At 40.1% G+C, this 26,961-nt stretch overlaps 1 protein-coding gene across 3 annotated transcripts in view; it reads right to left on the bottom strand.

The window, feature by feature from the left end:
* The window catches only part of chrnd (cholinergic receptor, nicotinic, delta (muscle)), a 33,527-nt gene extending 12,271 nt beyond the window's left edge, over nucleotides 1-21,256 (bottom strand). For 2 of the 3 annotated variants that reach the window (XM_072255187.1, XM_072255188.1), the window contains exons 1-8: nucleotides 21,138-21,256; nucleotides 18,652-18,797; nucleotides 11,722-11,766; nucleotides 9,869-9,978; nucleotides 8,508-8,663; nucleotides 7,331-7,440; nucleotides 5,331-5,531; nucleotides 1,600-1,711 (exon numbers count right to left, since the gene is read on the bottom strand). In XM_072255187.1, coding sequence (XP_072111288.1) covers nucleotides 1,600-1,711; nucleotides 5,331-5,531; nucleotides 7,331-7,440; nucleotides 8,508-8,663; nucleotides 9,869-9,978; nucleotides 11,722-11,766; nucleotides 18,652-18,797; nucleotides 21,138-21,189 — 932 coding nt within the window. In that variant the 5' untranslated portion in view covers nucleotides 21,190-21,256. The remainder of the gene's footprint in view (nucleotides 1-1,599; nucleotides 1,712-5,330; nucleotides 5,532-7,330; nucleotides 7,441-8,507; nucleotides 8,664-9,868; nucleotides 9,979-11,721; nucleotides 11,767-18,651; nucleotides 18,798-21,137) is intronic. The other variant, XM_072255189.1, reaches the window with a different exon arrangement.
* Between the last annotated feature and the right edge of the window lie 5,705 nt (nucleotides 21,257-26,961).

Here is a 26,961-nt window from a genome sequence, read left to right as displayed (position 1 = left end):
TAAAGTCCCTGTGTGTTCTGTGCTCCTGATAAATATCTCTAATGGGTGGAAGAATGACCCCGATGGTCTACTCAGCAGCCCTCACAATCCTTTGTAGGGACTTGCGGTCAGATGCCTTACAGTTCTTGTAGCAGGCAGTGATACAGTTGGTCAGAATACTCTTGATGGTACTCCTGTAAAAAATTGGATAAAATGATGGGGAGGGGAACCTTGCACCTCAATCTCCTCAGGAAGTGGAGCCGCTGCTGTGTCTTCTTGACCAAAGAAGTGGCATTGAGGGGCCAGGTAAGATCATCCAATACGTCCCAGAAACTTGGTACTTCTAGCTTTCTCCACAGAGGAGCTGTGTATGTATAGTGAAGAGTAGTCATCCTGCACCTTCCTAAAGCCCACAATGATCTCTTTGGTCTTGTCCAGTTGAAACGCACGTTCTTGTGCCTGTACCATTCTATCAGCTGCCCCACCTCCTTGTTGTTCACAGTCTCATCGTCGATGCCGATGAGGGCAATTACTATTGTGTCATCAGCAAGCTTGATGATTTGGTTAAAACTGGATCGAGCTCAACATGGGGATTGAGTGAAATGGAAGACTTTTCTCAGTTCATGCTGTCCAAAGTAATGAATAGTTTCCACTTTCACAAAAATCCATCAATCAGTTTTGTCCTTAAGTCAGAAAATACAAAAAAAATCACTTGATTTGGTAACCATACTCTCATTAGTATTTTATGGAATGTCACCAAAAGCACACAGGTTTGCTAAGAAACAATTACTAAAAGTTGGGGGGGGGGGGCGAGAGAGAGAGGGAAGAGGAAGAGGAGAAGGAGGAGAGGGAGGAGGAGAGTAAGGAGAAGAAGAAGAAGAAGACAAGTTCAGCCATCCACAGGAATGAATGTCTGCACCTGCATTGGACTTTTAAATTTACTAATATTATAGGAGCTTCTACATAATGGTGAACTGAATTTGGTGTTATATTTGACTCTAGAAGAGATTCTATCCGAATTCCCATACCATTACATCTTCTTCATGGCCCCCTACTTTCTATTAACCATACCATATTCATTTTAACTCACAGTGAAGCAAAACTTCTTCCCCAAAACAAAAAAATCGTTATCTTTAAGACCTTGCACAATCTGTATTTTGTGTAACATTTTCTAATTTTCATATATCTGGAGTCATTCATTTCCATCCTTGCAAACTTATAGAACTGTAATTTTAATCATTCAACTAAAATGATTAAACCCTAGAGCTATAGAAATCCTGCCCGATGCCTCCATACCTTTCTTTTTTCTGCCCAGTTTATCTTATGTGTCTCAGAGTTACATTTTGTATTTGGTAACCTTCCTGCAAAGTGCCCTGGAAGAATTGATAGTACACAAAAATTGTTGTTCTAATTCTGATGGTCCAAAAATGGGAAGCCTTATAATGAGTAAATTGTATACATTTCAGAAAGAGCTGTGCCTCTTAACCAGTGATTATAGTTTACTTTTGACAGTGTGAAAATTTAGAATCTAGAGTCATACTTTAGCATAGTAAATACCAGAAGCAGGACACCGGTTTGGAAAGTGCTCACTGTCCATTGTACAAATTTGTGATCACTTACTTTCCAATTAGTGGAACAGCAAGAGCTGTCTCTGGTAATCTTTGTGAAATTAGCAGCAGGAAAACAGACTGAGCAATCAAGACAGAAATAGACAAGGTCATCTTCTCACCACCTGAGAAAGAATACAGACAGCAGAAGAAATTCATAAATTGGAGTGTTGCATCAATTTTTGCCCATTCTGGGTTTAAGAATAAAGCAGTCTACATTATATCATTTAAAATATTTGTTTACATGTTGCTTTAAAATATTATGGATGGAATCTAAGATAATGTGCATGAGGTTACCTTCCCACTTTCCCCATTTCCTTCACAAAATTGACTCAGGTACCTTGTCGTTTGAATTATCAAACCATAACCTTGCATCAGCAAGATGGTATTTTAGATGAGTTTGACATCTAAGAGCAGAATTTGGACAACTCCTTTGTTTGTGAATTGGATTAATAACAACAAGAATGTCAAAGTCTTTGTGCCAAATGAACACATGCATTTCCATGCCAATACTATTTTCTCTTTGGGCAATTCAAATCAATACATTGAGTACACAGCAAGCAACAGAACAGATATCATTTGTTCAGGAATGTTTTGGATAAAACAATCTAAGAAAAATTTGGACCAACATTTGCTTAGTAGGAACCACCCAAAAGGGGCTAACAACTTTTCTGGGAATGAAAGCTAACCAAAGAGTTTTTGTTAAATCTTTTTAATGTCAAGGGTCTATGTATGTTAAGTATATTTCATTGTCTGTGAAGTGTTGGCATTTCCTGATCATTTTAAAAGAGGTATCATTCTTTCCCAAAATATTTGAAGAATTCACTTTGAGCAAAATTTCACTTAAATGAGTCCCTATATTTGATCAGTATTCTGAATAATGGTTTCATCAATTCCCAGAGGAGGTTCACAAGGATGATTCTGGGAATGAAGGGGTTAACATATGAGGAGCATTTGGCATCTTTGAGCTTGTACTCACTGGAATTTAGAAGGGCTGAGATGGCCTGTTTCCGTGCTGTAATTGTTATAATTTAGGAGAATGAGAGGGAATCTCACTGAAACCTACTGAATGTTGAAAGGACTAGGTAGGGTGGATGTGGAGAGGATGTTTCCTGTGGTGGGAGTATCCAGAACTAGAGGGATACTCGGGATAGAGGGATTCTAGAGCCTCAAAAAATTGAAGGGAAGCCTTTTAGAACAGAGGTAAGGAGAAATATTTTTAGCCAGAGAGTACTGAGTCTGTGGAATTCCCTGCCACAGACTGCTGTGGAGGCCAAGTCTGTGGGTATATTTAAGGCAGAAGTTGATAATTTCCTAACCAGTCAGGGCATCAAAGGATATGGCAAGAAGGCAGGTGTATTGGGTTGAGTTGGCTCTGGGATCAGCCATGATGGAATGGCAGAACAGACTTAATGGACTGAATGGCCTAATTCTGCTCCTATGTCTTATGGTCTCCTTCAATTATACTTGGCAATACACTTTTTTATAGTTTCTTGTCTATTTTCTTAAAATCATCACATTAGGTACTGCTTTCAAGTTTTCTCCCAATTTAATCTTATCTGTCTCCATCTCCCTTCTCATTTTATTTGTATTAATATAGGGTTTACCGGCTATAGAGTCTTTATAATTCAAACCAATGGAACAAAGATAAGAAAGACTCATTAAGCCTTGGGTGATTGACTCTGTCTTGTATGCCCAAAAAGGAAATGAGCAATTATTCTCCTTTAACATAGTTAATCAACATTTTCTGGCAGTATTACTGGAAAAGTATTAATTTGGTTTTCACATTTATATTTAAATTCCATTTTACGTTGTGGAGCTATTCACCAGTTTTCCATAGGTATAGCAACAACTGAAGCCCAACCCTCTTCTAAACCTGGAGAATCTAACACTGGACTAACAATCACCCCTTCCTCAAGATTTTTTTTCATTTATTTACAGAATCTGTGATTGTTCTTGGGATCTCCATTTTCTGACCATCCCTAAATATCCTCGTGAAGTTAGTGGGCAGTCACCTTCTTTGAAATCAGTCTCATGAAGACATTAACATGGTGCTTTTGGTAGGGAACCCCAGGACTTAGACTCGGAGCTGAAAGATATGCAAAATAAAAAAGAGGAAATTGCTGGTGGTGCCATTTTCCATATATTACTGTCCATCCAAGTGTTAATTTGGGAAATGTTATTTAAAAAGTTTTGTCAAGATATTGCTATGCAATTTATAGATGTTACACACTACAGCAATGATAAGAAAGTGTTGGAGGGGCTGCACGACTCGGGTGATAGATGGGGTGCCAATCAACCAGAGTGCTTTGTCCTGGAAAGTGTGGGGCTGCTTGAGTGTTGTTAGAGCAGCAGACATTCAGGTACATGGAGAGTATTTCATTGTGAATCCTTTACTGAAAAGACCCTTCAGTTCATACTTCAAAACAAAAACTGGACTAACGTGAAAAGTGAGAAACAGAACAAGCACATATTCGTCTCCAGAGTGTTTATTGTTCTGAAGATCAAAGGAAATATTAAGAAAAGGGAAAAGTTCTTGAAGAAGGCCCAAAAGTTTCTCACTAGATTAGGTCAGATTAGCTTTATTTGCCACATGTGCACCAACCGTCACAACATTCAGTGAAATGCGTCATTTGCATCAACAAACAACACAGTCCACAAGTATCGCTGTGCTTCCAATGCTTCTGAACATAACATACCCACAATTTACTAATCTTAACCCGTTCAATTTTAGAATATGGGAAGAAACTGGAATACCCGGAAGAAACCTTTGCAGTCATCAGAGGATGCACGAGCTCCATACAGACAGTGAGATCGTAAGACATAGCAGCAGAATTAGGCCATTCAGCCCATCGAGTCTGCTCTGCCATTCCATCATGGCTGATCCCAAATCCCACTCAACCCCATACACTTGCCTTCTCTCCATATCCTTTGATACCCTGACCAATCAGCAAATGATCAACTTCCACCTTAAATATACGCACAGATGTGGCCTCCACCACAGCTTGTGGCAGAGCATTCCACAGATTTACTATACTCTGGCTAAAAAAAAAATTCATCCTTGCCTGCACCCTAAAGATGACCCATGTTTGATTCTGACTTCTGATACCATCAGTGTGGAAGGTGCACAACCTCTTTGGGGGCTTTGTTTTCGGCCCACATCCCAAAGACATGCTACATTCACAGGTTCTTAGTTTAATTGGTGACTGCAAATTGACACTAGTGTAGATTGGAGATCGGAGAACCAGTGGTTGTAGAGAGAATGTGTGTATTACTGAATTTATCTAGTTCATTATATTTGAATTTCTCAGCTGCCATAGTGAGATCTGAGCTCCCTTCTCTAGGTTGCTAGTCCCATAAATTGACCAAGCTTAATGCAGGATAGAAGCAGGAGGTAAAAGGGTCTTTGCCAAAGACTCCAAATAAAAGGTCATTAAATCATCCAGTGACTATCTAGATTACCATTTTAGATTCGTTGTTTAACTTTACGTCAATGAATCTGTAATGGCACTGTAATACCAGACACTGTAATGGCATAAGGAAGTCTCTAATGATCTGAAGTTAACAATCATGTTGCAATCACGTATAGCTTACTGCTTTAGTCCATGCTGTGTTGCTTAAATTCTACAAAAAATATTTTTCTTTGTATTCTATCTATAATCAAGAGTGGCTACTGTGGTAAATATCTTTGTTTAAGAAAGTACTGTTTGTGGAGAATTGTACAGTGAAATGAGGAATACTCACTGTCTGCAGGAAGATAAAAGGCCAGTGATGCCAGGAAGGAGATGAGGATGCATGGAGTAATGATGTTGATGACATAAAACAAAGGCTTGCGTCTAATTATGAGATAGAAGGTCACGTCTTGGTATTTGGTAGTGTTAGGGAGAAAGTCTGTATGGATATTCTTTTTTGCAGCTTTGTGAATAATTTCCCATTCACCATTCTCTGCGTAAAATGAAAAATAAAGATGTTGGCAAAAAAACAGGAAAATTGCACTGAGGGACAGCAAAAACAAATACTCTCAATGGGCGAGTTTATCATCCTTGAGGCAAATCTCATTGAAGAAGATCATTACGGTCCTGAAGAAGGGCCTTGGCCCGAAACATTGACTGTTTATTCATTTCTATGGATGCTGTCTGACCTGCTAAGTTCCTTCAGCATTTTGTGTGTGTTGCTTTGGATTTCAGGCATCTGCAGAATTTCTCATGTTTATTATTAATAACATATCTATGACCAGTATCATAGTGAATAGGAAGAATAAGACACTTTTCTTGTTTTTTTGTCCATGTCATGTTTACAAAAAAAATACTACTAGAATTCCTACATCCACCGAGGAAGCCTCACAATTGTGTACAGTTGTATCATGTAACAGGCCAACAAAGGCTTTCTGTCAGCAACAAGCATAGAGCTCAAGTTAAGTTATATATCCATTCAGTCTGTTGATTCCTTCTGTAAATGAAGAGTACCCATTAAAAAGAGTTTTTTTATAATCCTGATGGGTCTCAGCCTGAAATGTCGACTGTTTATTCCACTCCATGGAAGCTGCCTAACCTTCTGAATTCCTCCAGAATATTGTCTGTTTGTGTGTTGCCCAAGATTTCCAGCATCCACAGAATCTCTTGTCTCCCTTCTATTAATTATTTAGAAACAAATGAGACAACCAAGTGAGTGAAGTAAAAACATTTCATTTCCTATATTTGGGGGCAAAAATACATCCACAAATCCCAGGATAAGTGGGTGGTGCTAAAAATGAAATCTGCTGAAATGAGAAAGCATCCAATTAAAATGGTCATTTCCTGCCAGTGCTCAGGGGGATAGCTACAGTAGTTTTATGTTACAAAATTATCTTTCGTGTTTATGATAGTGAATAAAATTGAAAGCAGAGACAGAAATGCATGTAGCAAAAACCTCAAAGGAAATCCAACAACTTTCTCTTTCATTTAGTGTCTTGCAGTTTACAGCAGGGATGTCTCTAAGTACTCATTTACTGCAACTAGCAACAGTAATGGGACCACAGGACATCTTTTTGCAAAGGTTAATGCAATTTATGTAATTCCCCCTGTTCTATAATCAGGAATTCAGCTCCGAGTGAGATCTGTATTTCTAATTGTCTAGACGTCAAGTGCATTGCAAGCCAGGCATCTCACTTCATTATAACTTAGGGACATCATTGATTTTAAATCATGGAACTGGCCACATTGAATAGCCTTCCATAAAAATGTGGCTAAACTACAGTCTTGTCAGCAATTTTGTTGGTTGTAGCAGCTCATGTAAAAGAACCAGTTGTGGAGGAGCTGTAATAGTTCTCATTTCACAGCTGATATACAGTAATATAAAATGACCAGAGTCTCAGACTAAAGCTAGATTTGTTTCACTGAACATTTCCATGAGCTGCCTCTTACTCCTGTTATATATGTTAATCATTTTAGACCACATAATTTATGTTCACATCAGCACATCTGGGGGGGGGGTTGATGATCGGGATGCTGTTTCTTTTTTTGTGCTGGGGGTGGGGGGTTTAATGTTTCTCTCTGAATGTTTTTTTCTCTTGTGTGGCTATCTGGAGAAGGCAAATTTCAGAGTTGTATATGGATACATGTTTTGAAAATAAATGAACCTTTGAACATCACAATGGTACCAGAGTAAAGGATGATATATTTTATCATTAATTAATACATGTATAAATTAAATTATTAGTAAATATTATGCTCTGGTAAACAGCAATGGCGTTAATAATGTGTTACCTGTGAAAGCTTCGGGATCAATAATAATCCATTCAATAGGATACTCCTTGCCATCTGCAACTTCTGTTGTTAGCTCCATATTTATTTCCTCTGCATTATAATTCAAAGAGCTTTCATAGAAAAAGAAAAAAAAAGGTACTAAAGTTCAAATGCTGAATTTTTATTACTGCAACGATTCACACTAGTGACACATAGACCATAACAGAACCTCCCCCACTGGCATCAGTGTCTGCACGTATCAATGACTGAATTTGCAAGGATAAGTCGGGTCTCCAACTACATTGTGAGGCTGCTTGGTCTGAGCAGTGTTAGGCCAGTCAATGGCATTGTTAGGATCAACCCAACCAACAGCATTGACAGTCAGCAAAGCAGGGGCAATGGTTTACCAGCTGTAAAAGTCACAATCCCATAATAAAGTTTAATGTCTCTGTCATTCAAAGATTGAAATCACTGATTAAAAAAAAACAAATGTTATCAAAAATTAAATTGAAACCACAAAATACTAAAAATAATTAAAGATATTAGATAAAGTAAAACAACAAGTAACTTTACAACAAAGTTCCTTTACCTCCTATATCTGGTCTATAATCGTCATTAAAATTAATAGTGTTTCAGATATTGCGCACAATCTGCTCTAAAGTGATAACTAAAAGGTATGAAGGGAGGGGATCATGGGCTCTTTTTGGTGAGGGCACACATATATGAGTAGTCCTCCCAGTTAGCCCTGTTTACTTTATGGAAGCTTTTCAAAACTACTGAGGGAAGTTTTGACAATTCATCAACTGAAGCTACAATGAAACTGTGTATGCAGTGGAGAGTTCCACTACGTTCAGCTGCTGATGGGGTCCTCCAAGAACAGGGCTGGCCAGGCATGTAACCCAAAGGCAGAGGCAGTTAGTCTGGGACCAGGAATCAATCTATATTAGTTCAGACAGTCCCACCAAAGAGAAAGGGGTAGTCAACATTGTGTCTACTACATCTTTGGATTTTCTTTCCATCCTGATCACTGCTATTAGGCATGCAATTTCTGCATGCTAATGTGACATAACCATGAAAATTAATTGTATTTCCCATCAGGGTAATATGCAACACTGGCAAGAAAACACACCCACTGCTTTCCAATTTCAGAAGATAGAAGCAAGACTTTCATGGAGGAAATAAAGTGACTTGTACTTACGTGAATTTTAAGGAGCAGTTCTGCCAGTCAAATGGAAAATAAAGGACATTGATGAAACAGGAGCTCCTGAATATTGCAGGGGGAAGCCATGTAACCAATCCATCTGGGTGGACCAGCACATTGCAAAAAAAAGCCACATTGTATTGCCCATCATTGCTGGTGAGTAAGGCAAAGGAGAGATTAAATAAACAAAGCTAACACTTTAGCAAACCTTCAATAGATATTCAACACACGTTTGCAGGTTCATATTATATTTCTTTATTGTCTCTACTCACAAGATAATGGATTTTAGTGATAGGCAACTGAAATTATCGTTAACCTCAAATATTTGCCATGTGATTAGATGCAAAGTAAAATGGAGACACAAGAGACTACAGATACTGAACTGTGGAACAATATACAAAATGATGGAGGAGCTCAGTGGGTCAGGTCGCATCTGTGGAACGAAATGGACAGTGAGCATTTTGGGTTCAGACCCTTCATCTGGACTGAAGGATTGAAGGGACATAGCTGGTTTAAGAAAGTGGACGGGAAGGAGTGGAACAAGAGTTGGCAGATGGATCCAGGTTGGGGAGCTGTCAATGGGCAGATGAGGGAGGGAAGAGTTGGAATGGTGCTAGGAACTGTGAGGTGATACATGGAAGAACTGAAAATGATGCAATCTAATAGGAGAGGATGGTGGGGAGGGGAGTAGTAGGTGAGGGAAACCAGGAAGAGGAGTGTGTGAGTGATGGACAGATAGAAAAGGGGAGGTAGGGAAAGGGGAATGGTGATGGGGGACAGTAGATCAGGAGGGATGGGAGAGCGATGGGGGTGGGGAGCAGTTACTGGAGTTGAAGATTTCAATATTTATTTAGCAGGTAACCCATGCAGAATATGAGCTTATCCTTAAATTTGCATTTAGTCTCAAATTGGCTGTGGTAGTGGCTGAGAGCAGCTTTTTTCAAGACAAAAATGAATCGCACAGGGTCACTTACATCCATCTGATAGCAGTATGTTAAACTTTATAGCTTTTATGGGACACCTTATACTTGAAATTTAAGTGTGTCTAGAGGGTTCTATCACCTTGGGCATGTCACTGTCTGAGATTGGGGCTCTCAGCTGGAACAACCAGTGTACCTATGGAAAAATTAAGTGATATGTGGCACCACAACGGACCAAAATTCCATCATTTCATATCCGAGGAAGCCAATTAATAGAGAACTTAAGTCATTATGCTTGCAGAATTTGTAAATGCCTATTAATTTAAAGATCATGGAGGTCCCAAGAAATGTTGCAATATGAACAGAGTTCTGCCTTTTGCAGTAAACAAAAGCTTCTTCATTCAAAAAGGCAGGCTTTGAAGAAATAAGTTTTCCTACTTGTTTTCTAGGACAATGTCCGGTATCCATAACAAGCCAGGGGGGAGTCGAAGAATGGTAATTTCACTGTATTCTGATGTATTCCAGGTCAGTCGATAATCATACCATGCCTACATCAAGCAGCAGAAAAACTAGTCACCAAGTGAATGGGGAATTAGATAAAAGGATTCAGATCTCAAACATTATTTACATAACAACATAAACAAGTCACTAATAAAATTTCATTGGGTTTTTGAATTGCTACAATGACTTTTGATTTATTTTAGGTACTCTCAACATTATTGAATCAGTAACTTTGCTTGAGGTATTTCTTCAAGCATTCCCATCTGTATAGTCAATGTTGTGTATGGCCTGGTTAAGAAGCAGTATGTCCTGCTGGTAGAATGTTTTGGTTTCGGCTAGAAATAAGATCCCCTGCTGCACAACCTAGGAACGTTGTGTCAGCCAATCAGGATGGCGGAATTAGGGGAAAGTTCTAGAGAGCGGGGTGGAGAGAGCTTCTTTGTAGGACAGTAGTCTGGCTTGGGGTTGTTTGTTGGCGGGAGGGGGGGAGGGAAGATGCCACAGCATGCCGTTGGAAGGAGAGACCCAATGCACGGTGCTTGTGCAGATGAATGGCTGTAAGGACGAAGGACCAATACTCCCGAGCGAGAGCCCATTTGTTCGAGATGGATTGTGCGTGAAGTTTAGAATGTGGTGTGTGCTTTCACACAGACCGTGGCTCCAGCGTGTGAATCAAAAGACATCACCAGGGTGAGCTCCAACTTTATGTGCACACTTGGACTGGTTTAACTGTAATGGACCCTTTTATTATTTTTTCTTTTCTCTTTCAATAAAGCTGACATTTGAAAATACACTTTCTTTATTATTTTATGCAGTGTATGATCTGTAATTTCTTGCCGACCAATAATTGTGTAAGGGCAGTATTTACATAGTATTCACTCAAACTGGGGTTTCTTTAATACGGTGTTCCTGTTTGGTTAAAAGCCAAATCATACTGACCCTAGATGTATATTGTTTATAACGGTGGCCTTCTCACCGCTGAATCCCATGGCTGTTTAGCTAACAAGCCAAGGCTGCATACGAGCCCGGTGGGGGGTTACATGTAAATTTCTGAAATAAAACTCAGAAGTGTTGGGAAACTTAAGCAGTTTTGGTAAAAGAAAAGTGGGCATGGTAGGGTCTTCTCTACACTGATAGCGTTTAAATGGAGGTTTGGTGAACACATTGCAGAAAACCTTTTGTTCAGTCCACAAGGGTGAGCTGAGCTTCTAGTTGCCTGGCATTTTATTTCTCCGGTCCATTGCCACGTCTTATTTCTCCCTTTAGTCTCTTGCACTGTTCCAATGAAACGCAATTCCAGATTGAGGAACACACCTCATCTTCCACCAGGCATGCTGTGATGCTTAGGGCTCAATGTCAAATTCATTAATGTCATATAAATACTTTTCCTGAACACAAGAGATCCTGCAGATGCTGAAAATCTTGAGCAACACACACAAAATGTTGGAGGAACTCAGCAAGTCAGACAGTATCTATGGAGGGGAATAAACAGCCCACGTTTCAGGCTGTAACTCTTCTTCAGAACTGGAAAGGAAGGGGGCAGAACCCAGAATAAGAATGTGGGGAACAGGGAATGGAGTACAAGCTGCAGGTGACAGGTGAAACCAGGTGAGGGGGAGGATGGGTCGATGGGTAGTTAGTGGAGAGGGATAATAATTCAGCCATGATGGAATGGGGGAACCAGATTCAATGGGCCGAATGGCCTAATTCTGTTCCTATGTCTTATGGTCTTGTTTGCATGATGAAAACACAATTTAGTTATATGAAACAATGCAGGTTCCTTTACTTACGTGGTCAATCCATACATTTGAAGTAAGGGTCTCATCACTTTCTTTCTATAAGGAATTGAAGGTATAGTATTACATTAGAAGATAAACATTAATGATTAGTTTTATTTGTCAGATGCACATTGAAACATATAGTGAAATATGTCATTTAGGTCAATGACCAACACAGTCCAAATATGTGCTGAAAGGAGCCGACAAGTGTTATCAACTTATGTTTTGGAACCAACACAGCACGTCCACAAGTTACTAACCCTTTCAAATCAATATACCATAGGAATGGGAGGGGAAACCCACACGGTCATAATAACAGAAAATCTATAGCACATTTCAGGCCCTTCGGCCCACAATGTTGTGCTGACCATGTAACCTATTCTAGAAACTGCCTAGAGTTTCCCTACAGCATAGCACTCTATTTTTGTAAGCCCCATGTACCTATCTGAGAGTCTCTTAAAAGACCCTATTGTATCTGCCTCTACCACCACCACTGGCAGTGCATTCCACGCACCCACCACTCTGTGTGAAAAATTTACCTCTGACATCCCCCTTGTACCTACTTCCAAGCACCTTAAAACTATGCCCCCACGTGTTAGCCACTTCAACCCCGGGAAAAAGCCTCTGGCTATCCACATGATCAATGCCTCTCATCATCATATACATCTCTATCAGGTCACCCCTCATCCTCCATCGCTCCAAGGAGAAAAGGCCAAGTTCACTCAACCTATTCTCATTAGGCAGGCTCTCCAATCCAGGCAACATCCTTGTAAATCTCCTTTGCACTCTTTCTATAGTATCCACATCCTTCCTGCAGTGAGGTGACCAGAACTGAACACAGCACTCCAAGTGGGGTCTAACTAAGGTCTTATATGGCTGTAACATTACTTCAGAGAGAGAACATACAAACTCCTTACAGACAGCAGCAGGAATTGAACCCGGATAGTTGGCGCTGTATAGCATTACACTAATTGTTATGCTACTGTGTCTCAACATGACAAAAACAATATACATAGTAGCAATATACTCAGGCATGTACAATGATCTTATACTTATTTGCTAAGAGCTATATATCTGATGTGTGGGCACGTGGCTAAGTGGTTAAGGCATTGGACTACCAACCTGAAGGTCGTGAGTTTGAGCCCCAGCCGAGGGAACGTGTTGTGTCCTTGAGCAAGGCACTTAATCACACATTGCTCTGCGATGACACTGGTGGCAAGCTGTATGGGTCCTAATGCCCTTCCCTTGGACAACATTGGTATTGTGGAGAGGGGAGACTTGCAGCATGGGCAATTGCTGGTCTTCCTTACAATCTTGCCCAGGCCTGTGCCCTGGAGAGTGAAGTCTCGCAAGACTAACGGATGCCTTTATATATCTGATGTATTTTATGAATTGCACACAGTCATTTCTTTATAGACCTCAGTGCAGTTTCTTGTCGGTTTGCATACTTTGTGTGCATTCAATGGTTAGAATTATGGCTGGACAATGAATACCTCATTGCCTGTCGGAATACATAACCAAAAGGAAGATGAGTGTGACTGACAATGATAACATACACACAGTGGTCACTGGAGCTCCATGAGCCAGTCCTCATCAGAGGATCAGAGGTGGAGAGGGTCAGCAACTTTAAATTCCTTGGTGTTATTATTTCAGAAGCTCTGTCCTGAGCCCAGCATGCAAGTGCAATTATGAAGAAAGCATGGCAGGGCCTCTACTTCTTTAGGAGCTTACAAAGATTTGGCATGACATCTAAAACTTTGACAAAATTCTATAGATGTATAGTGGAGAGTATATTGACTGGCTGCAACACAGACTGATACGGAAACACTAATGCTCTTGAATGGAGTAACCTACAGAAAGTAGTGGATGTGGCCCAGTCCATCATGGGTAAAGCACTTCCCTCCACTGAGCACATCTACATGAAACACTGTCACAGGAAGGCAACATCAGTCATTAGGGAACCCCACCACGCAGGACATGCTCTCTTCTCGCTGCTGCCATCAGGAAGAAGGTACAGTGCATGACCATACACTTCCCAACACTGTATTCCATCTGCCACTTCTCTGCCCATTCTTCTAATCTGTCTAAGCCCTTTTGCAGCCTCTCTGTTTTCTCAAAACTACCTGTCCCTCCACCTATCTTTGTATCATCCACAAACTTGGGCACAAAGCCATCTATTCCATCATCCAAATTATTGGAGAATTCTGTAACATAAAGAGAATTGGTCCCAACACAGATCCCTGTGGAACACTACAAGTCACCAGTAACCAACCAGAAAAGGCTCCCTTTACTCCCACTCTTTCCCTCCTACCAATCAATCAATGCTCCATCTAAGCTAATATCTTTCCTATAACACCATAAGTTCTTAACTTGCCAAGCAGCCACATGTGTGGCACCTTGTCAAAGGCGTTCTGAAAATCTAAGTACACAACATCCACCAATTCCACCAACATCCACTCAGCAGTCCTGCCAATGTTTTGGCCGGAAATGTCAACTGTACTCTTTTCCATAGATACCGTCTGGCCTGCTGAGTTCCTCCAGCATTTTGTGTGTGTTAAGTCTTTACATACCATGCTTCCAATTAACATTCTGATTACAACAATGAGAAACGTTCTATTCACCATGTGGAACCATCAGCACCTTTACATTTACATAACATTAACACTGATCAATATTGCTGGTAAATCAAAATCTTTGTGAAACATTGTCTTTCACTGCTAGGTCATCAGTAACTTTCCTGCTTTTTTTAGTGAGTGCAGAAAGATCATCGTGACAGAGTTGCAGTAGACAGTGATTTGGACTACTTAGATGCTGTAGCAGGACAGAACTGGCTGAGTTGATAGCACTGTCAATCATAACTGCATTGTACTGTAAGTACAGGAAGACAACAACAGATAATCAAAGTGCTCTTTCAAAAGTTTCGGAGCTCTTCAACATAGAAAATAGGAAAATAGGTGCAGGAGTAGGCCATTTGGCCCTTCGAGCCTGCACCGCCATTTATTATGATCATGGCTGATCATCCAACTCAGAACCCCGCCCCAGCCTTCCCTCCATACCCCCTGATCCCCGTAGCCACAAGGGCCATATCTAACTCCCTCTTAAATATAGCCAATGTACTGGCCTCAACTGCTTCCTGTGGCAGAGAATTCCACAGATTCACCACTCTCTGAGTGAAGAAGTTTTTCCTAATCTCAGTCCTAAAAGGCTTCCCCTTTATCCTCAAACTGTGACCCCTTGTTCTGGACTTCCCCAACATCAGGAACAATCTTCCTGCATCTAGCCTGTCCAATCCCTTTAGGATTTTATACGTTTCAATCAGATCCCCCCTCAATCTTCTAAATTCCAACGAGTACAAGCCCAGTTCATCCAGTCTTTCTTCATATGAAAGTCCTGCCATCCCAGGAATCAATCTGGTGAACCTTCTTTGTACTCCCTCTATGGCAAGGATGTCTTTCCTCAGATTAGGGGACCAAAACTGCACACAATACTCCAGGTGTGGTCTCACCAAGGCCTTGTACAACTGCAGTAGTACCTCCCTGCTCCTGTACTCAAATCCTCTCGCTATAAATGCCAGCATACCATTCGCCTTTTTCACCGCCTGCTGTACCTGCATGCCCACTTTCAATGACTGGTGTATAATGACACCCAGGTCTCGTTGCACCTCCCCTTTTCCTAATCGGCCACCATTCAGATAATAATCTGTTTTCCTATTTTTGCCACCAAAGTAGATAACTTCACATTTATCCACATTAAATTGCATCTGCCATGAATTTGCCCACTCACCCAACCTATCCAAGTCACCCTGCATCCTCTTAGCATCCTCCTCACAGCTAACACTGCCACCCAGCTTCATGTCATCCACAAACTTGGAGATGCTGCATTTAATTCCCTCATCCAAGTCATTAATATATATTGTAAACAACTGGGGTCCCAGCACTGAGCCTTGCGGTACCCCACTAGTCACCGCCTGCCATTCTGAAAAGGTCCCGTTTATTCCCACTCTTTGCTTCCTGTCTGCTAACCAATTCTCCATCCACATCAATACCTTACCCCCAATACCATGTGCTTTAAGTTTGCACACTAATCTCCTGTGTGGGACCTTGTCAAAAGCCTTTTGAAAATCCAAATATACCACATCCACTGGTTCTCCCCTATCCACTCTACTAGTTACATCCTCAAAAAATTCTATGAGATTCGTCAGACATGATTTTCCTTTCACAAATCCATGTTGACTTTGTCCGATGATTTCACCGCTTTCCAAGTGTGCTGTTATCACATCTTTGATAACTGACTCCAGCAGTTTCCCCACCACCGACGTTAGGCTAACCGGTCTATAATTCCCCGGTTTCTCTCTCCCTCCTTTTTTAAAAAGTGGGGTTACATTAGCCACCCTCCAATCCTCAGGAACTAGTCCAGAATCTAACGAGTTTTGAAAAATTATCACTAATGCATCCATTATTTCTTGGGCTACTTCCTTAAGCACTCTAGGATGCAGACCATCTGGCCCTGGGGATTTATCTGCCTTCAATCCCTTCAATTTACCTAACACCACTTCTCTACTAACAAGTATTTCGCTCAGTTCCTCCATCTCACTGGACCCTCTGTCCCCTACTATTTCTGGAAGATTATTTATGTCCTCCTTAGTGAAGACTGAACCAAAGTAATTATTCAATTGGTCTGCCATGTCCTTGCTCCCCATAATCAATTCACCTGTTTCTGTCTGTAGGGGACCTACATTTGTCTTTACCAGTCTTTTCCTTTTTACATACCTATAAAAGCTTTTACAGTCAGTTTTTATATTCCCTGCCAGTTTTCTCTCATAATCTTTTTTCCCCTTCCTAATTAAGCCCTTTGTCCTCCTCTGCTGAACTCTGAATTTCTCCCAGTCCTCAGGTGAGCCACTTTCTCTGGCCAATTTGTATGCTGCTTCTTTGGAATTGATACTATCCCTAATTTCTCTTGTCAGCCACGGGTGCACTACCTTCCTTGATTTATTCTTTTGCCAAACTGGGATGAACAATTGTTGTAGTTCATCCATGCAACCTTTAAATGCTTGCCATTGCATATCCACCATCAATCCTTTAAGTGTCATTTGCCAGTCTATCTTAGCTAATTCACGTCTCATACCTTCAAAGTTACCCCTCTTTAAGTTCAGAACCTTTGTTTCTGAATTAACTATGTCACTCTCCATCTTAATGAAGAATTCCACCATATTATGGTCACTCTTACCCAAAGGGCCTCTCACGACAAGATTGCTAATTAACCCTTCCTCATTGCTCAAAACCCAGTCCAGAATAGCCTGCTCTCTAGTTGGTTCCTCGACACGTTGGTTCAAAAAACCATCCCGCATACATTCCAAGAAATCCTCTTCCTCAGCACCTTTACCAATTTGGTTCACCCAATCTACATGTAGATTGAAGTCACCCATTATAACTGCTGTTCCTTTATTGCACACATTTCTAATTTCCTGCTTAATACCATCTCCGACCTCACTACTACTGTTAGGTGGCCTGTACACAACTCCCACCAGCGTCTTCTGCCCCTTAGTGTTACGCAGCTCTACCCATATCGATTCCACATCTTCACAGTTTATGTCCTTCCTTTCTATTGCGTTAGTCTCTTCTTTAACCAGCAACGCCACCCCACCTCCCCTCCCTTCATGTCTATCCCTCCTGAATATTGAATATCCCTGAACGTTGAGCTCCCATCCTTGGTCACCCTGGAGCCATGTCTCTGTGATCCCAACTATATCATAATCATTAATAACAATCTGCACTTTCAATTCATCCACCTTATTACGAATGCTCCTTGCATTGATACACAAAGCCTTCAGGCGCTCTTTTACAACTCTCTTAGCCCTTATACAATTATGTTGAAAAGTGGCCCTTTTTAATGCTTGCCCCGGATTTGTCGGCCTGCCACTTTTACTCTTCTTCTTAGTACTTTTTGCTTCTACCCTCACTTTACACCCCTCTGTCTCTCTGCACTGGTTCCCATCCCCCTGTTGTGAACTAACCTCCTCACGCCTAGCCTCTTTAATTTGATTCCCACCCCCCAACCATTCTAGTTTAAAGTCACCTCAGTAGCCCTCGCTAATCTCCCTGCCAGGATATTGGTCCCCCTAGGATTCAAGTGTAACCCGTCCTTTTTGTACAGGTCACGCCTGCGCCAAAAGAGGTCCCAATGATCCAAAAACTTGAATCCCTGTCCCCTGCTCCAATCCCTCAGCCACGCATTTATCCTCCACCGCATCACATTCCTACTCTCACTGTCGTGTGGCACAGGCAGTAATCCCGAGATTACTACCTTTGCAGTCCTTTTTCTCAACTCCCTTCCTAGCTCCCTATACTCTCCTTTCAGGACCTCATCCCTTTTCCTACCTATGTCATTGGTACCTATATGTACCACGACCTCTGGCTCCTCACCCTCCCACTTCAGGATACCTTGGACACGATCAGAAATATCCCGGACCCTGGCACCAGGGAGGTAGACTACCATCCGGGTCTCTGGACTGCGTCCACAGAATCGCCTATCTGACCCCCTTACTATCGAGTCCCCTATCACAACTGCCCTCCTCTTCCTTGCCCTACCCTTCTGAGCTACAGGGCCGGACTCTGTGCCGGAGGCACGGCCACTGTCGCTTCCCCCGGGTAAGCTGTCCCCCCCAACAGTGCTCAAACAGGAGTACCTTCAGAGAATTTCTTTAGCCAGATCCTCTATTATACAGCTTCAAAAATAGTAAGTTAATTTAAGTATATTTTGGTATACAGTATTCAGAATCCAATGGACAGAAATTAAATTATACTTATAGAGTTAAGTAATTCCATTTGACATTGAAATTATTGTTTATGTGGAGTCAGTGAAAGGTAAAATTGCAAATACCTTCTCTGAATTGGCAATTTGCATATATTTGAATGGTCACTTAATAACTAAATGACTTACCAGTGAAACAAGATTGGAGAGCGTTAAACCCAGGGCAATATTCACCACTTCATCCTTATGTTGGACTGGCCGTATATTTTTGTCATACTTGTTGACAACTAAAAGGTCATTAATCAGCCTCTCCTCATCGTTCAGACTAAAACATCCTACAGAACAAAGGAGAAAGAATGTCAAACATTGGGAACATATAGAGAAATTACCTCATTAACTAAAATCAATACTGATGTCAGGATGCTCCAGTTTTCAATTTAGTGATAATTGTGCTTAAAAAGAAGAGAGCCAAATACTTGTTGGGTTTTGAGTTTTTTCAGTCTTTCTGTCAGTTAAGGTTGAATACCCCTCTCATGAAGTTTCCTTCATCATGCATTAACCTTTGATTGACATGACTGAAGAAAATAAACTTTGATTGGCCTGAGATCTGTAGATAGTGTCACTTTTAGGCTTAAAGTGAAGCATTTCCAATTTAACAGCAGAATATGAAAGATGCCAAGAAATTCAATCATTTTCAAGAGTGTGAAGCAGGAATGATGGTCAAATCATATGGCTCCAGAAATTAGACTCTGTTTCCTCCACTGTTCATGCTTGTGCATCTCCTGGGTTGGAATCACACATGATGGTTCTGTGAAGCACCTGGCCAACTTAGTACAGAGGGACCTAGGTGTTCTGGTGCATGAATCAGATAAAGCTAGAAGGGAGGTCCAACAAGAAGTTAAGAAGGCAAATGGCAACTTGCATGAGGGTTGGAGTTTAAAAATAGGGAGATTTTATTGCAATTGTACTGGTTGTTAGTGAAGCCTCATCTGAGTAGTCTCCAGAGTTTTGATCCCCTTACACAAAAAATGAAATAGTACATTGGAGGCAGTACAAATAGCATTCACCAGGCTAATCCATGAGATGAGAGGGTTGTCCTACTAAAAGGTTTTGAATTTAATTCTTTGGAGTTTAGAAGAACGAGGGATGACATAATCAAAAATATAATATACTAAGAGGGCTTTCCAGGATTGATATGGGGATGTTTTCACTAGTGGGAGAGTCTTGAACAAGGGATATAGCTACAAGACAAGGAGCAAATCATTTAAAATGGTGGTATGTCGATATTTCTTCTCGTAGAGGGAGTTAAATTCTGGAATTGTCTGCCCCAGCAGATGATCGAAACAGCATCATTATAAGTATTTAAAGGTAAGGTAGAGAAATATTTCATAGATCAATGAATAAATTATTTGGAGAAATGGTATAGGAGAGAATTTAAGGACAGCATAGATTAGCCATCATAGTATGAAATAGTGGGGCAGGCTTGGATGGCCTTGTGGCCTATTTCTACTCCCATTTTCTTGTTGTCTTCCAGAGGTCCCTCATTCAGAGGGTAGATTTCATTGTCTTCAAATATTTTCCCTTCAGTGAACTTTGCTAACCATTGATTTCCAATCTGAGCTGCATTATCCTCAGCTGCATGAGTTACATTGTTGAACAGCCAGCAATAATATTTAACAGCAGTACAAAGTATTTAAGTACTTGACCTGTAGAATGGACCCATTCTAAGGAAAGTATATTTTGTGTCAAGGAATGAATTCCGGAGTAAGATGTCATCCATCATGTAATACAGAAGTGTTATGGTGAACTAGGTCAAGAGCTGGGTAAGGATCCAGTTGAATGCTGAAATCTGGAGCAAGAAAACAAACTACTGGGGCAATTCAGTGGGTCAAATAGCATCTGTGGAGGCAAAGAGATGGTCAACATTTCGGATCTTATGTTCATGTAGAATCTCAACTCAAAACATTGACCACCCCTCTGCCACTACAGATGCTTCTTGGCCTGCTGAGTTCCTCCAGCAGCGTGTTTGTTTTTTTTTGCTGTCCATACACCTGCTTTTCTTAATCTCATCACAGCTTACGTTACCACCTGTTTCTGTATCATCAAACTTCAGTATCTTGTTGGCAACTGCCTGTTGTCAGGAAGCTGCTTCCTATCACTCTGAACTAATTTATAAAATGTGCTGTTGTCCATTGTAGATATCAGAAATTACTAAGAGTCAACGAGAAAACTCAGCTTTAGTGTTGGTTATTGCTGACTTGTGAACAGTGACGACTAAATATGGATGTAGTGTTATGATAGCCAGAACACTGAGGGTTGCAGTAGTAGTCCTCCAACCAACCAAAATGGACAACAGTAGAAAGTCTTATAACTATAAGTGAACAACAGAGCTTAAGCTTCTTTAGTTCTCCAAAGAGATCTAATTTTTAACAGAAACTAAAGTTAAAAGAACTTACATCTAAGCTTTAGGACTATTGTTTTTAAAGAAAACTTAAAGTTTCAAACATTTCGATAGAAATTCAATTCTCTTCATGTTGAAAGAAAATGTTCAATTTGAAGACACACATCACAATAGCTCCAGCCAGGATAGGGTCAAAGGAAACTGTTAACTCAAGCCAAAAGAGATTTCTATTAGCACAATAAACTTCCTTCAGTAATAATAAAGCATAACTTACCTGTGAAAAACAGGCAGGAAATGAGAATGTAAGCTAAAAGAATGTTCTTCATTTTGAAAGAGTGCAGTTCTGAATTTAACGGTTGCAGTTGCAGTCTGGTATTTGGCAGTCTTATTGGCTATTCTTTGAAGGGCACAGAGAATCTGAAACACGATCCAGAATGGAAACTGACGAAAACAGCTGCTGGTGTCAGTGGGTATAAAATAAACTTCGTCCGATATGAACGGTCTGGAATCTGTCACCATGGAAGGGGAATTTGGTTTATATTCCATGTGAATGTCAATTCCTCCCAAAATGAAACTTGTAACTCAGTTGTACCAGATCCTATTTGTTTATCGTTCCTGTGCTTCCTGTCCTATCCCTGATCCTGATCTCACATTTCCACAATATTAAAACTCTTAACTTTGTTTTCAAATACTCCCTTGCTCTTGATCTTCTGCCCCAAGCATTGTAAGCCTCAGAGTTCTCCACCGAGGGCTCAAGACAACTCTCTTTACTCTTGAATTAGCTGCCTAGTCCATATGATCAGAAATTCCATTCCAGATTCCCTTTCTTGAACCTTAACCCTTTGGCCAAGCTTCTAGTTACCTGTCCTAATATGTGGCTTGGTATCAAAGTTGTCCCCTATGAAGTATCTTGAATTTTAGGTGCGAGAAAACATAAAATGCTGGAACTATTCAATGGGTCATGCAGTATCTGTGAACAGAGCAACATTAATAACTATCATAATATATCCAGGAAAAGTTGAAAATTAAACATTTTAAGTTGTATTGAATGAGGAAGGGTGGAGAAAAAAACTATCAATGAAAAAAGAAACAAAGAACAAATTTCAGAGCCTCAGTGACCTGGGTTTCTTTTTAACCTCAAATGATAATTGTACGGAGTTTCTAAGTTCTCATTGCAACTGTGTCCATATCTATGAGTACTCAATAAAATATAGCTTGGTAAATTAATTGGCCACTTTAAAATTGTGAGTGGTGGTATCTGGGGAGAGTTGATGGGAATGTGGGTAGAATAAAATGGGATGAGTGTAGAGTTAATGTAAATGGGTAGCTGATGCTCAGTGTGGACTTGATGGGCTCTGTGTTATAGGATTCTATGATTCAAACTGCAATTCAGTTTCATATATTACAGTCATTTAAGCAGGGTGAAGGACTTTCAGCCACAATGTCATTTGCAGCCCCAGCCTTGCTGTTGGAATTATATTTTGTAATTGGTAGTTTGTTTTCTTAGAATTTTATGGACCCAGAGGCTTTCTCCACAGGATGTGATTTACAGGTAGATCAATCCTGAATCAAAATTCCAAGATCCATAGCATTTACACATTGATATAACCAAGTTATAATTTTAAGGATTAAACATGTTGGAGGTTCGATAAAGACTGTTGAGAGTGTTGAGGGCAGACTCCTAGATTTAAATAAAGAGAAGAGTGCCAGGTTTTGTTTTACATTTTATACAGCAAATAGTTATAATTATACTTCCTGCAAAACAAGTTCAGTTGTAACTTCAAAAAAGAAATTTGATATAATCTTAAGGTAGAAAAAAGATCTGTGCTGTGGGGAAATAGCAGAGGGACAGGAATAGCTTGCTGTTTCAAAGAGGCATCACAGGGATGATGGAATGAATGGCATCTTTGTGGTCTGAATGATACCATTTCATAACTATGCAATCTACAAAGACGAACGCTTGAAAGGCTGTGATTAAAGTGATAATTAGATCACATGATTTGAGAACATGTTCTAGATGGATAAATTAAATGGGTAAATGATCTGCTTTGAGAATATTTACCCACCTATCTATTTAACATAATATTTATGTTCATTCTAAGACTGAATAATGATTAAGTGATATTCAAATTGTCACCCTGGAATTGGAGCAGCCTTTCAGTGAGGCACTAAGGTGGATTATATTTCCTCAATCAGAGTGAATTTTAATAAGGAAACCATATCCATTACCAATGCTACACTTGTAGGCATGATGTTCATGGAAACACAACGCGGAAAGTGTATTTCTCATGTTCCTAGTGAACCTCTTTAAATACACAAACCAGTTGGCTCTTTGATTTTACATGTACTCTGTTCCTAACAGTAATATCTCACAATTCTGAAGGTTAAAAATGTAAAATATATCCCACTTTTATGACATAAATCAGGCTCACCCCTATTAGAAGATGGCTTTGTACAATGTTGTGCCAACAATCATTCTTTAAATTAAGGGGTTTCTGACCATTTATTCAACTTTTTTCTTGCACTAATGGTACTGACTATGGATCTGTTACGTCAGGAATTTATTTGATTACCTCTGTGTTAGAGTTTCACAACTTCAGATGAACTATAGACTTTGGGTCATGTACAATAATTTATTTCATTTAGACAGAGTCATATTAAACAATTACTTAGAAACCCAAAGGTTGGACACTGTTGAAAGTAACTTTTAATTCTCCTCTAATAAGAAACTCAATGTCAAGCTTACTTAGAACAAAGAATAGTGCTATTAAGAGTTACTTGGATAGTATTTAACTAATGGTGGGTGTTTTGTAGTAATAGTTGTAATAGCTGGTTTGCTTATGGGGATTTTTTCTCACACAGTAATATGATCCAGAATTTAAGTAGGAACAGCTGCACAGGATGAATTGATGAAACTAATAGTAGTATAATTTTTCAGTTTTGAATGTCATCATAATATGGCACTTTTAAATCTTTATGAAACTGTATCTGGTTTTATCGTGGCCCTGATCTTGCCGGCCTGGACCCATAAGCGGAAACGCTGTCTGCAATCTTCTCACACAAATAAAATTATTTCTTTATTTAATTGCCATAAAAACAATTTTCATCAACAATTTTAGAGCGCACATTAGCAGTTAACTATTCACTTCTTCTCTTGCCCATTATGTTGCTGGTGATCAGGGCAGCAATGAAGTTCCTCCATTTCTGGCGGCATTCACAGCTTCCTTCACTGTGTCTGTAGCTTCCTCTTGGTTTCCTGTCAGTCATGCAAGTCCTGGGAGACTCAGGAATACCATTGCACACAGATGTAGAATGATTCTTCATTGCTGTTTCCATAACGGTTCTGTGTAACCAGTCAGGGTTATTAGCCCTGAGCTGAACCCCCAAAACTGGAGGATCACTGGACCGCTCTTAGTCTGACCTCTACCCTTTGACATTGCTCTAGTGTCTGTGCGAGGAGTGGTGCCCCACACAGACTTCCAATCTACGCCTTGTAAGGCATGAAAATGCCCGACGCAGGCCTCTCATGGTCTGAGTCAACGTTTCCTCCCTACCCTTTGACCTGTTTGGCATGGGTGACTCTAGCAAGAACCAAAGCATAAAGCCCTGACTCCAGCCAATATAGCTCTGTGGGTCATTGAGGCAGTCAAGCCTCCGTGACAAGATTTTGGTCCTCTCGGAGGAACTATTCACTACTTCACTGCTTTTTCACTTTTCAGTGAGTTGGATGGGCTTGGAGCAGTGACATCAATGTCTCAAATCAGGCTGAATGCCACTCAGAAGGAGTCTCAGATCATCACGTTCAGTAATTTGCGGTCTGTTTCATTGCTTTGAAAGAAATTGGGCGTCTATGTTGAATCCACACTCCACTAGATATGATGTTGGAAAGGCAATAAAAAAAATCTTGACATTGCAGGATAACATTCCAAGATTTCTTTCTGCAATCAAAAGTCTTGATAGGAGTTTTTGAACCTATTTTTGTAGTGAGATCAGTTCTTTCTCCATCCTTCCTGTTAATTCCTCATTACAAGTGTTCAGGAATAGATTTATTACCCAATCAGGAATATGGATCGAGAGAAGATCCTGAAATCTCTCTGACATGAATTTATTCAGCTCTCCCAGGTGAGCATAGTATCCTTGAACATCATCACTGGTATCCTTACTTTCTGTTCCAACTCAGAGAGGCTCAGGAATTGGAAAAGTTTGCAACGGCCAATGTTGCACTTAAATAGGGTGAACGAACAGAAATGTGGAGACAACTAATTTGACTTTGATAAGATTCATATCATTTCCTTGCAATTGAAGATTGATTTCATTAAACTTTATGAATAATTCTGACAAATAAGCAATGTTATGCCTAATATTCTTCAGTTAATTACTGAATGAAGCATTCAAGTCTTCAAAGAATTTTATCACAGTCTCAAAAAGCACATAAAAGCATCTTAGGTAGTCCTGAGAGCCATCTGACTTCTGTGTGCAACAGCAAATATTCTAACTGCCCATCATTCTCAATATGACATTCAAAATAGTCAGGATTTGAGAGTATGGTATCTGATTTTCTTTATCGCTGTGATAACAGTATTTAATGATTTATGCAGCTGACCACTTGTTTTTTTTTTGTGACAAGATGTCTGTGAATTACACAGTGAATGGTAAATATGTTAGATACAGCCTTTTTCAAGAAGGTAATGCATCCAGTCATTAATAATGTCCCATCTGTTGTACAAGCAAGAATGTTGGTGTGTGGAATTCCTTTGTCTTTGAAAATGTGCTCAACCACCCAAAATATTGACTCCCCCTTCATATCTGTGTCTAGTCCCTTTGCAATAACAACTCTTGCACCATGCGTTCATCTTTCATGAAGCGAACATAACCAAGAAGCAAAGATTTGTTGCCTGGACAAGTTGACTCATCCAACTACAGAGCAAATTCTGTTGTCCTAAGTATGTTGCACAATGTGTCTTACACATTCTCAGACGTATCATCTTTTCATCTTTGGACAGAGTTATCATGGAGTGGAATTACATTAATTATTTGGTCTGGTGACTTAAGCAAAACTGTGCTCAGAACCTCCTTTACTGCTGGCAGAATCAGTTCTACTCAAACTGCATAGGGCTTTCCAGATTTAACAATGAGTAGTGAAATATTGTATGAATCACTCAAACTATCACTGTTTTGTTGTGAAGTGCTGGGAAACAGGTTTTGAAGCATTTTCTGTGTCTTAAAGTTTTCACAATGTGACTGAAAATAAGCCAAGTTCTTGTTTGCTTTATCAGACTGTATGGCCTACTGTTTAGGTCAAATGTCATGCGCTGTCATCAATAAAGGGAAAAGTTATGATATCATCATATCTCAGGCATGCTTGAAGGTACATAAAATGGGCAGTGATATCTTGGTTGGGCTATGGGCTGGAGAAATGCGGTCAAGACCATTTGAATGGTCAAATTCTGAACGTTACTGCATTGAATACCATACCCTAACTCACAGAAACTGCATCACTGCATGATTAGAGTATGGGAATCATACTAGCTAACACTGTACTACGGTAGTGAAATTGGAACGAAGCATGGGCTGGGCCCAGAAATAACATGATTTCTTCAGTCCAGATTGCTCATAATTTTCCAAATACAGAAGTGTCAAATTGTTTTTCAACAACTATGATATTCTTTGATCAAAGTCTAAGAGAATGATGGGTTAGCAAGGGATGGGGTGATTATGTGATCATTGTAATCCATTATGAGAGGCTGAAGATCAAATGCTTATATAAATAATTCATTTCTTAAATTAAGCATGTAATCCCTCGGTTGTTCCCCTTGCTACCAAGATCCCCCCCCCCCCCTTTATCTTTATCACTCCCTTAGAAACTCCCACCACTTTGGGAACCACTGGTTCAGGACTTCAATGCAGCTGCAGGAGTAGCAATCCTAGACTTTCTAGCAATCCTAGAATCACCAGCGATCTGTGATCCCACATCCAAAGAAGCCAAGAATAGCCAGACCATTTTGTTCAATTGCTAAACAGAATAGATGCAGCACTTTAAGTTTATGAAAGATTGCTGCTGTTCACTATGCACACATCTTATTCCACAGATACAAATA

The sequence above is a fragment of the Mobula birostris genome, chromosome 4 (assembly GCF_030028105.1).
Source record: "Mobula birostris isolate sMobBir1 chromosome 4, sMobBir1.hap1, whole genome shotgun sequence".
Lineage (NCBI taxonomy): Eukaryota > Metazoa > Chordata > Chondrichthyes > Myliobatiformes > Myliobatidae > Mobula > Mobula birostris.
This window is presented reverse-complemented; position numbering and strand designations above follow the sequence as displayed.